The sequence below is a fragment of the Anomaloglossus baeobatrachus genome, chromosome 5 (assembly GCF_048569485.1).
Source record: "Anomaloglossus baeobatrachus isolate aAnoBae1 chromosome 5, aAnoBae1.hap1, whole genome shotgun sequence".
Taxonomy (NCBI): Eukaryota; Metazoa; Chordata; class Amphibia; order Anura; family Aromobatidae; genus Anomaloglossus; species Anomaloglossus baeobatrachus.
This window is the reverse complement of record NC_134357.1, coordinates 16,834,753-16,846,929: the sequence shown is the minus strand read 5'-3', so window position 1 is coordinate 16,846,929 and position 12,177 is coordinate 16,834,753. Positions and strand designations below refer to the sequence as shown.

The 12,177-nt window shown below is 54.4% G+C and overlaps 1 protein-coding gene across 1 annotated transcript in view; it reads left to right on the top strand.

Moving 5' to 3' along the window:
* Positions 1 to 12,177, top strand: part of SORCS3 (sortilin related VPS10 domain containing receptor 3) — an 866,891-nt gene that overhangs the window by 684,042 nt on the left and 170,672 nt on the right. Inside the window, exon 14 of the mRNA XM_075348233.1 lies at positions 7,066 to 7,173. Within this exon, the coding sequence (XP_075204348.1) occupies positions 7,066 to 7,173 (108 nt within the window). The remainder of the gene's footprint in view (positions 1 to 7,065; positions 7,174 to 12,177) is intronic.

Here is a 12,177-nt window from a genome sequence, read left to right as displayed (position 1 = left end):
GTGTTTGATGAGGTGGACAGTGCAGGAACAGTCTATGAGACCTCGTGGTGTTTGATGAGGTGGACAGTGCAGGAACAGTCTATGAGACCTCGTTGTGTTTGATGAGGTGGACAGTGCAGGAACAGTCTATGAGACCTCGTTGTGTTTGATGAGGTGGACAGTGCAGGAACAGTCTATGAGACCTCGTGGTGTTTGATGAGGTGGACAGTGCAGGAACAGTCTATGAGACCTCGTTGTGTTTGATGAGGTGGACAGTGCAGGAACAGTCTATGAGACCTCGTTGTGTTTGATGAGGTGGACAGTGCAGGAACAGTCTATGAGACCTCGTGGTGTTTGATGAGGTGGACAGTGCAGGAACAGTCTATGAGACTGTGGCGCCCCTGACCTGGTCAGGCACCACTGAGTACTGCACCCATGCTGGGGACAGTACAAGACAGGTAATCCAGAAGGCTGACCGGGGTGTGGTACACAGGCGCATAGTGATCAGGCCTCACACATGTACCTATGAGAGGACCCCTGGGGATCCCAGGAGGGGGAAAAGCCTTCACCTTCACTGGAATAGTGGAGGGGGCCAAAAGCCTCCATCTCCTCTCAAGGGGTGTGGTAAGAGAGTCTGGTTGCTAGGTGGCGTAGGCAAGAACAGGAGAGGAGGGGCAGTGAGCCAGGCAGTGCAGAGTCCAGGGAGCTCGAGTGAGGAGCAGATCCCGTGGGCTGCTGTAGTCTGACAGCGTCCGCGCAGTGGCTACCGACGGGGGAGAACGGTCAACTAGGAGTGCTACCCGAAATCCATCTTCAGCTAAAGAGAGAGCACGGAGTGGGAAGTAAGGAGACTGCTAGAGAGTACCAGGCCCAAACGGGCGGCAGATCCCGAAGCGGAGATAGATCCAGCTTTCTTTTGCTAAACCTGCCGGTGTGGGGCTCTCAAAGCCCACGCCACAACACCACAAAAGCCGCAGCCACGTAGCCACAGTTAGGGCCCATAGGTCACAGGAGGCAAGCAGCTGGAGTGGCCTGGTCCAGGCGACAAGCAAACGGCAACCGAAGGGGAGAGAGGCTGCAGCATCTTCCCTGGGTGACCCCCATAGGGACTCAAAGTCGGGGTTACCCCAAACCACCAAGGGCTAAGGAAGGCGAGTTAGTAGTCACCCTCACAAGTCAGCCTGAAGGACACCTGGTTCCCACTTGGTTCATCCCAGCTACGCCCGGGTCACTCACCCTGCCATCAACTGTGAGTAAAAACCCTGAAAGACATCCTGCTTGTGTGGAGTTATTCTGCGCCTTGTGGTACTACGCATCTACACAGGGCCCTGGGGCTTGCCTCACTCTCAGGGGGCTATTCCAACTAACTGCACTCACCATCAGCCCCAGGCGTCCCTCAACCTGCAGTGGCGGTCCCCCACTGACCGCAATACTGAGAGTGGCGTCACGACAAGAAGAAGATCTCCTACCTGTGACAAGATCCAGCTGAGTGGAGTCCCTGAAGGTAATGCACCGACACAACACCTGTGGGGCTTCACATCTGGCGTCACGAACAGGATAAGGACTAGACCTGTTCAGACAGGTGACCATGTGCCTGGGCGGTCCGCTTGAAAAATTGGAAGCGCCGCCATATTGCCACCATGAAAAGCGCGCTGAAAAACAACAGCAGCCCGCGCTGGGAGAAGTTACCGCCCACGAAGAGGTGTGGCTACCCAGAGATCCCCTGCAGAGTTCGGACCTCGCTTGTGAAGAGAGCGGAAGCGTCCAGAGACGGCGGGAAGGAAAGAGAGCCACAAGCCTGCTGCTGCAGAGAGAAGAGATGGAGTCCGGACGTGGATACCCAGAACCAGGCTCTGCTGCCTGGTGGTGCCGGGAGCTTGCTATCTTCTGCGATCAGCTGGAGGCCAGGATTATACGACAGCTCAGAGAGGAACGCATGGAGCTTCTGGAGATGGCTGCGGCGGTTCGGACCTACGAGGAGGGAGCCGCGCGACGCATGCCAGACCGAGCGGCGACGACTCAGATCCCGATGGTGCCACCGATGGGTGAGTCCAGAGTTGCCCCGGCCAGCGCAAGTGCTCCGACCCCTGCTGCTACGACCGCGGTCCCAGAAGAGGCGCCCGGCGACGCTGAGTGAGGCCGCAGCCGCGCTAGGTGCGGCCCGCCAAATCCAGGCCGCCGCAGCGACACCCCGCCTGGCCCGCAAAGGTCCGACTGCCACGGCGATACTCATCCGTGCCGCAGGTGTGACGCTGACCCAGGCTGCCACCCTGCTGAGCCCAGTCCGCCAAGACCAGGCCGCCGCCATGCCAGGCGCGGCCCGCCAAGACCAGGCCGCCGCAGTGATGCCCTGCGCGGCCCGCCAAGAAAAGACTACATCACCATTTACCCCGGCCTGCAAGGCCAGAGCAGACACCGCTCCCCAGTCCAAAGAGGTCCCTGCTGGAAAGCCCACGCTGGGGGAGGACCCCGCATACTGGCAGCTGAAGGCTGACATGGAGGTCAAGTTTCCACAATGGTTGGTGGACCAGTACATATTCCCTCCGCACACCCCCAAGAGGATTCCGACAACTCCTGCAGAAACCACGTCAAAGAGGTCCCCGCCTGGGTCTGCTGATGAAAGTCCATCCCCAGCACTGCCACCGAAGGAGTGCTCAGAAGAACTAAGGGGGAGAGGAGGCCAGGAAGCAGAGGAGCTGACTCAGGAGATACCAGCAGTGGATCCATGCCCAGAGCCGGAGATGTTACCCTATTCCCGCTGGGATGAAGAAGATCTGACACCTCCTGCTGAAGAAGACCTGCCCAACCGCCCTACCTGGGAGCTTGTAAGCTGCACTTCGCAGAATCCAGCCCGCAAGACACAGCGCCGCAGCAGAACCCAGTTTTCCCCTGCACCGCCATCCCCAGAGCAGAGAGATGACATCACGGCCAGAGACCTACAAGAAAAAAGGTTCCTGAGAAGAGCCAAAGCACAGGTCCGAGGACCCCTTTGCAGAGGAGTAGTGGAGGACTTCAGCCTCAAGTCAGGATACGGGTTCATCGTTGCACCTGGTATCAAAGAAGGCATTTTTGTCAATAGGAGAGACGTCAGAGCTAATTTGCCCAGAGGACACCCTGGCAGAAACTTAAAAATGGGAGACTCCGTACAGTTTACCCTGCATCAAGGCGAAAGAGGCTGGTATGCCCTAGATGTAGCACCATGTCCCAAAGAAGAAGAAAGAAAAGACAAAGGACCTACTGACGAGACAACCACCGATGAAGAAAAAGGTCAAGGAAGCAACAGGTGCCGCAGCCCTACAGGCCCAAGCCCTGGTGAAGAGGAATCCATGTAAATAACATAAGAATTACAGCAAGTTACCAGTTTGGAAAAAGTTTGTTTTGCAACGTTTTACAAGTTCAAGAATGTGCCCACATAAACTATTGTGAGAAATAAACCTTAAGGCTATGAACTGGCTATAGCCACAAACTCTCGCAGTGTAAATAGTTACACCAAAAGGGCACCACCACCACCAGAGTCAGCCTGTTTAGGGGCTTGGCTCGTCTGCAACCAGGAGGAGCCCGTCCGTATATAGGGCCTTGGCTCACCTGCGACCAGAGAGCATGCCTGTTTATGGGGCCTGGCTCTCCACCACAAAGAGGGTACCTGGTCAGCACCAACTGTGGAGGCCGCCTCTACATCCTGCCAGAAGTGGCTGAAGGCGCGGATCCACCAGGCCAGGTATACCCTGAAACTACCAGCCCATGTAAGCCGCCTCTACATCCTGCCAGAAGTGGCTGAAGGCGTGGCCAACGTGAGAGGGTCTGGGTGGTTAACGGACTTGTGGGTGGAGGGTGGTGATGTATGGTACCTGGTGCTTTTAAAAATGTTTTACATGTTTTAATGTTTTATGCATTTTAAAATGTTGTCTTGCAGCCCGAGGACGTGCTGGTGATAACTAAGGGGGAATGTGGCGCCCCTGACCTGGTCAGGCACCACTGAGTACTGCACCCATGCTGGGGACAGTACAAGACAGGTAATCCAGAAGGCTGACCGGGGTGTGGTACACAGGCGCATAGTGATCAGGCCTCACACATGTACCTATGAGAGGACCCCTGGGGATCCCAGGAGGGGGAAAAGCCTTCACCTTCACTGGAATAGTGGAGGGGGCCAAAAGCCTCCATCTCCTCTCAAGGGGTGTGGTAAGAGAGTCTGGTTGCTAGGTGGCGTAGGCAAGAACAGGAGAGGAGGGGCAGTGAGCCAGGCAGTGCAGAGTCCAGGGAGCTCGAGTGAGGAGCAGATCCCGTGGGCTGCTGTAGTCTGACAGCGTCCGCGCAGTGGCTACCGACGGGGGAGAACGGTCAACTAGGAGTGCTACCCGAAATCCATCTTCAGCTAAAGAGAGAGCACGGAGTGGGAAGTAAGGAGACTGCTAGAGAGTACCAGGCCCAAACGGGCGGCAGATCCCGAAGCGGAGATAGATCCAGCTTTCTTTTGCTAAACCTGCCGGTGTGGGGCTCTCAAAGCCCACGCCACAACACCACAAAAGCCGCAGCCACGTAGCCACAGTTAGGGCCCATAGGTCACCGGAGGCAAGCAGCTGGAGTGGCCTGGTCCAGGCGACAAGCAAACGGCAACCGAAGGGGAGAGAGGCTGCAGCATCTTCCCTGGGTGACCCCCATAGGGACTCAAAGTCGGGGTTACCCCAAACCACCAAGGGCTAAGGAAGGCGAGTTAGTAGTCACCCTCACAAGTCAGCCTGAAGGACACCTGGTTCCCACTTGGTTCATCCCAGCTACGCCCGGGTCACTCACCCTGCCATCAACTGTGAGTAAAAACCCTGAAAGACATCCTGCTTGTGTGGAGTTATTCTGCGCCTTGTGGTACTACGCATCTACACAGGGCCCTGGGGCTTGCCTCACTCTCAGGGGGCTATTCCAACTAACTGCACTCACCATCAGCCCCAGGCGTCCCTCAACCTGCAGTGGCGGTCCCCCACTGACCGCAATACTGAGAGTGGCGTCACGACAAGAAGAAGATCTCCTACCTGTGACAAGATCCAGCTGAGTGGAGTCCCTGAAGGTAATGCACCGACACAACACCTGTGGGGCTTCACAAGACCTCGTTGTGTTTGATGAGGTGGACAGTGCAGGAACAGTCTATGAGACCTCGTGGTGTTTGATGAGGTGGACAGTGCAGGAACAGTCTATGAGACCTCGTGGTGTTTGATGAGGTGGACAGTGCAGGAACAGTCTATGAGACCTCTTGGTGTTAGATGAGGTGCACAATGCAGGAAACAGGGACACACACTGCCGTGGTGCTGGATAGGGTCGATAATGCAGGAAAACAGGGTGGTGTTGGATGAGGGGGACGGTGTAGGAGACCGGGACCACACACAGTTTGTAAACCAAGTCCTTACTCACTCAGAGCTCTGGGACGCCCGTTCCGGTCCCGGTACTATCAGTGCCACGTATTGATCCAGTTGCTCTACCTTTGCACTTTGTGTTGAAGTCTGTGGTGAGATCCCAAGCCTGAAACTTTGGGTTCTCCGGCTGTTTTACAGCCCCTTTGTCCGTCCGGCTGGCAGCGTTGACCCTGTAGGGCCGGTAGTTGGAGTCTCCGGGCCCTGGTCCAGAATCAGTGTTGCTGTTGCCACCACATCTTTTGGGTAAATTTGGGTCGTGAAGATCCCTCTCTGGGCAGGTTAATTATCAAGGCGCCTGAAGCTTTTCACTGATCTAGGGCCCTGTGCCCCGTCCGTGCACAGTTCCACAGGGATTTGCTGTACCATCTTGGTGTCCACTGCCCCCTCTAGGCAGTGTCCTTGGCAAACCTCAGGTACAGGTCACCCCTGACTGGCAACTGTCCACCTCTGCTCCTGGGTCACCGCTACAAACCCAGCTCGCAGGTTTCCCTCCTAGCTCCCACTCCTGGGAGCTCTGCACCCCACTTCCAGCTCCTCTCCATTTGGAGCTCTGCACTACACTGACTTGTCCCCACCAACCATGTTGCCTAGTCACCCCCGGGCTGGCCCTGGGACATGGGACCCTACCCCCGGTCTGTGACTGTCAGGCACTGGTGTGGGTGGTAGCTGGGATCTTCTGTGTTGTGGTGGTAGTGGCACTGAGTTCCCTGGGACCTTGGGGGGTAGCCCCTGCACCCTAGGAGAGGATGCAGTTCCCTGTAGCACCCTGAAGCCTTCAGGGGCGCTACAAAATCACCTATTTTGAGTGGTGGATCCTGTGTTACCAGCTGTATATAGAGGTGTTATCAGTCATTGTACAGGAGGAGGAGAAGGTGAGCTGTGACATCTTTTTTGAGTGGTGGATCCTGTGTTACCAGCTGTATATAGAGGTGTTATCAGTCATTGTACAGGAGGAGGAGAAGGTGAGCTGTGACATCTTTTTTGAGTGGTGGATCCTGTGTTACCAGCTGTATATAGAGGTGTTATCAGTCATTGTACAGGAGGAGGAGAAGGTGAGCTGTGACATCTTTTTTGAGTGGTGGATCCTGTGTTACCAGCTGTATATAGAGGTGTTATCAGTCATTGTACAGGAGGAGGAGAAGGTGAGCTGTGACATCTTTTTTGAGTGGTGGATCCTGTGTTACCAGCTGTATATAGAGGTGTTTTTTGTCTTATATACCTCTATGTGCACTGTATTATGGCTCCATCGATGTGAATCTTTAGTGCTTGTGTCTTATTTTCATCAGTGTTTTTCCACTTTCTATGGTGAGTGATTACAAGTTGCTTCATCAATTTTTTCCTCCGCATGTTCTGCTAAGGCATCAATTAAAGTAAATGGTGAACTGTCCAGTTCCTAAAAACCCGAGCCTCGGAAGTTGTAATTTAGGAATCAATAAGCTTTTATGTGTCCTCGGTCCTTTGATTTGCTGCGGAAAGTCTCAGGGACGAGCAACAAAAAAAAAGCCACCGAGTACAAAGCGAATCTTGGTATTACCGGGATCGCTGGAGCCGGGTTCTACATAAATCTGTTCTAATGATGGCTCTGATGCCGGAGGAGCCCACAACCTCCGGCTCCGCCGAAACCTCCGCTGGAGAACATTAAAGGGAGAAACTTCTGAAACATACTGTATTTATTTTCCCCCAGGCTCAGCTTTGATGAGGGACGGTCATGGAGTAAGTACGGCTTTACATCTTCTCCCTTGTTCGTTGACGGGGCATTGGTGGAACCCGGAATAGAAAATCAAATAATGACGTGAGTATATAAAGCGCCTTGGTCATCTTTTTTTTTATACGTTTTTCTTTTGCAGGGTTTATGAATGTGTTTTGCTTTGTTGCATTCTTCATAGTAAGGTACATGGTGCCACCTTCACTTTTATTCAGGGTTACGCCCCCGCTTAGCCCTTATACGACTCTGCTTAGCCCTCCTAATCTTGTGCTTAACTCTCCTAATCTTCTGCTTAGCCCTCCTACGCACTCGCTTATCCCTCCTACGCTCCTGCCTAGTCCCCCTATGTCCCCTTTTAGCCCTCCTACACACCCACTTAGCCTTCTTACTCTCCTGTTTAGCCCTCCTACATACCCACTTAGCCGTCTTACTCTCCTGTTTAGCCCTCCTACACACCCACTTAGCCTTCTTACTCTCCTGTTTAGCCCTCCTACATACCCACTTAGCCGTCTTACTCTCCTGTTTAGCCCTCCTACACACCCACTTAGCCTTCTTACTCTCCTGTTTAGCCCTCCTACATACCTACTTAGCCTTCTTACTCTCCCGTTTAGCCCTCCTACACACCCACTGAGCCTTCTTACTCTCCCGTTTAGCCCTCCCACGCATCCGCTTAGCCTTCTTACTCCCCGTTTAGCCCTCCCACGCATCCTCTTAGCCTTCTTACTCCCCCTTTAGCCCTCCTCCACAACCACTTAGCCTTCTTACTCCCCCATTTAGCCCTCTTACACACCCACTGAGCCTTCTTACTCCCCCGTTTAGCCCTCCTAGACACCCACTGAGCCTTCTTACTTCCCCGTTTAGCCCTCCTACACACCCACTGAGCTTTCTTACTCCCCCATTTAGCTCTCCTACACACCCACTTAGCCATCTTACTCCCCCATTTAGCCCTCTTACACACCCACTGAGCCTTCTTACTCCCCCATTTAGCCCTCCTACACACCCACTGAGCCTTCTTACTCCCCCGTTTAGCCCTCCTACACACCCACTTAGCCTTCTTACTCCCCCATTTAGCCCTCCTACACACCCACTTAGCCTTCTTACTCCCCCGTTTAGCCCTCCTACACACCCACTGAGCCTTCTTGCGCCCCAATTTAGCCCTCTTACACACCCACTGAGCCTTCTTACTCCCCCGTTTAGCCCTCCCACGCATCTGCTTAGCCTTCTTACTCCCCCGTTTAGCCCTCCCACACACCCACTGAGCCTTCTTACTCCCCCGTTTAGCCCTCCTACACACCCACTGAGCCTTCTTGCTCCCCAATTTAGCCCTCTTACACACCCGCTTAGCCTTCTTAGTCTCCCGTTTAGCCCTCCTACACACCCACTTAGCCTTCTTACTCCCCCGTATAGCCCTCCCACGCATCCGCTTAGCTTTCTTACTCTCCCGTTTAGCCCTCCTACACACCCACTTAGCCTTCTTACTCCCCCATTTAGTCCTCCCACGCATCCGCTTAGCTTTCTTACTCTCCCGTTTAGCCCTCCTACACACCCACTTAGCCTTCTTACTCCCCCATTTAGTCCTCTTACACACCCACTGAGCCTTCTTACTCCCCCGTTTAGCCCTCCCATGCATCCGCTTAGCCTTCTTACTCCCCCGTTTAGCCCTCCTACACACCCACTTAGTCTTCATACTTCCCCGTTTAGCCCTCCTACACATCCACTTAGCCTTCTTACTCCCCCGTTTAGCCCTCCTACACACCCACTTAGCCTTCTTACTCCCTCGTTTAGCCCTCCTACACACCCACTTAGCCTTCTTACTCCCCTGTTTAGCCCTCCTACACACCCACTGAGCCTTCTTACTTCCCCGTTTAGCCCTCCTACACACCCACTGAGCCTTCTTACTCCCCCGTTTAGCCCTCCCACGCATCCGCTTAGCCTTCTTACTCCCCTGTTTAGCCCTCCCACGCATCCGCTTAGCCTTCTTACTTCCCCATTTAGCCCTCCCACGCATCCGCTAAGCCGCCTTACTCCCCCATTTAGCCCTCCCACGCATCCACCTTCTTACTCCCCCATTTAGCCCTCCCACGCATCCGCTAAGCCTTCTTACTCCCCCATTTAGCCCTCCCACGCATCCGCTAAGCCTTCTTACTCCCCCATTTAGCCCTCCCACGCATCCGCTAAGCCTTCTTACTCCCCCATTTAGCCCTCCCACGCATCCGCTAAGCCTTCTTACTCCCCCATTTAGCCCTCCCACGCATCCGCTAAGCCTTCTTACTCCCCCATTTAGTCCTCCCACGCATCTGCTTAGCCCTCCTCCTTTACACTGGTTTAATGACTCTCCCTTCTTTGTTGTTACTGGATGGTATGAAGATCACAACATTACAACTCAGTGACTTGAAATGTGTTTTATCACAGTGTTACACCCCCAAAGAGTCTTATATATGAGTGTTATTAATGCAGCCAGTGCTCAAGACTCATCAGACATTGTACTGTTACCCTTCACACTATTAGGCTGCTTTCACACATCCGGTAGGTGCAGAGCCGGCCAGTCCGGCTCTAAAACCTATGCAACGGATGCGGCGAAAAAGCCGCATCCTTTGCATAAGTTTTTTTAAATGCGGCCCGTCTGGTTTTTGCCACTTGCGGCATGCTACTGAGCATGCGCAGTGGCAAAAACCCGCATGCGGCGGCTGGATGCGGTTTTTGCCGCATCGCGCCGCATCCTTAGGCATGCATTGAAAAATGCGCCGCATCGGTCGGATGCGGCGCGATGCGGTTTTTTTGCCGCACAAAAAAAACGTGCCAGGCAACGTTCCATATGGCCGCTGCATCGGCTAAATCTGCCGCATGCGGCAAAAACTGAACGGAACGCAAGCCCATGCGGCACTAATTAAAGTCTATGCAGGAAAAACGCAACCGGCAGCAAAAAAAAACGGTTACGTTTTTCCTGCAAAGTGCCAGATTGTGCCGCACAGGAAAAAACGGAGGTGTGAAAGCAGCCTTAAAGTTTTTTTCCACTAATATCTGACCCACTTGCACATATGCTCACGCTTCATAACAATTACTTTCGATGGAATCGGATGGAGTGAGGAGATTGCGTCACTGTGTTCCTTATGGGGGCAGAGCTGCCTTAAAATGATTGACAGTTGGTCAGTGCACACAAGCTCAGATCAGTCTTCATGGATCTTGCCAATGTTTTGGCGCGCCGGCCCCTTCAACTGACAAGTCCTGCCATGTGCTTGTCATTAGAAAGCTCGTTGCAAAAGTGTCAATTGAGAAGTCTGGTACCTGCGCTCCAAAGCATCGGCAGGGTCAGACGGCACTGTGATTCAATATGTGACGCCCTGGGCAAGCCAGGGGTCACAGGTAACTACACCACCACACCCTACACCCCGGATAGGCACATCAAAGCTAGACCAGAAACCCTTGTTGCCTTCCTCCAGGGGCTGATGTTCACACCAGGGGGTGGAGCCAGGCGGTTCGTCTCCACCCACCTAGGAGTACACAGTCCTGGAGGTGGGAAAAGAGCTCAGATTAGAGTTGAGTAGGAGAGTGAAGCTAGGGAAGTGAGGGAGTGAAGTGGTAGTAGAGCAAGCAGAAACTGACTGAGAGCATCCGGGTGTGTGCCCCGGACAGTGACAGCAAGGTTAGCAGACGGCGGTGACCGTCTGCAGGAGTGGCCGATCAGAGTTGCCGAAAGGACCGTGGACAGGTGGTGGCCCGGCGGTACCGGAGCGGTACACAAAGTGAGGTCAGCACCATTGGCAGGGGCCTTTCGGATCCCGGCAAGGCTTGGAGTCGCCGTAATTTGCCAAATCCGTCAGTGAAGGGGACCTCCGGGTCTCCAAACAACCAAGTCCCGATTGAAGGCAAAAGTCCAACCGTGTGTGAGAGACACCGCCATCGCCATGGCACCAGTTTCTCAGGGCCAGCGCCTGTGGGCAAAGAAGGGGCTCCTCCGGCCCATATCCAAGCCGGGGAGCGGGTTACCGGTGGGAACCCATCGCTACCAACCGAAGGACTAGGTGCAGGGAAAGAGACAGTCACCGTCAACTACCGGGGAAAAGCAACAGCAGCCGTCCGTGGGAACCGTCTTTCCAGCCGTGTGTTTTACCGTGAACTGTGTCAACGTCTCAGGCTGAGTGAGTACCACAGTGCCGTACGGCACAGCGCTGCCCCCGCGTCCCTGCACCTCATCAGGCCCCATAACCCGCCTGCCATCCTGTCCCAACCCCATCACCGGGCCCCGGGACCATCAACCCCCTACCCATGGAGGGGAGGACCAACAACCTAGCTGCTCCAGTCACCGCTCCCGGGATCCCCGTTCAGAGCAGCGGTGGTGTCACTAAAATCACCACAACCGTGGGTGGCGTCACGGACAATCACCAGATCCCCCACCACCAAAACAATCAAAACCCCCTTTCACTCACGGGCGAGGAGTGCCGCTCGAGTCCCCGGGACCCGGCCCATCGCTCGAGCCACCGAGCAGCAGCAGCAGCCGCAGAGCAGCGGCGGCCGGACCCGAGCAGTGGGAGAGCGCAGCGTTGACACCCTCCTCCCCGCCCGCGACAAATACATGTCACTGTCCGTTGTTTGCACCGACCGCCGATGCTTGGGAGCACAAGAGCCAACTTCTTCAATTGACAAGTGCAGCAATTTGCTTTCTAATGACAAACACATTGCAACAGTTGTGAACTGAAGGAGCCGGTGCTCCAAAGCCCCGACACGGTCAGCGTAGAGGACGGAGAAGTCTGTCACCTGATCCTATGTGCTCAGACCACCTGTCAATCATTTACAGGCATCTCCACCCCCACGAGGAGCAGAACCGGAAAAAAGAAGCTCCGACACCGCTGTGTTCACTCCCTATAGGGACTGCTGGAAAACTGCAATCCTATAGAGAATGAATGGAGCAGTGGTTGACCATGTGCACTGTGCTCCTTTCCTCCATTATGTTGATCAGTCAGGATCCCCGTGATCAGACCCCCACTGATTTCTAAGTTATTGTCGATCCTTCGGATAGGTGATCCCTCTTTTTCACTGCATAATCATTTTTGAAGGTCCAACTGCTCATGGCACCGGCTCCAAAAGATTTCA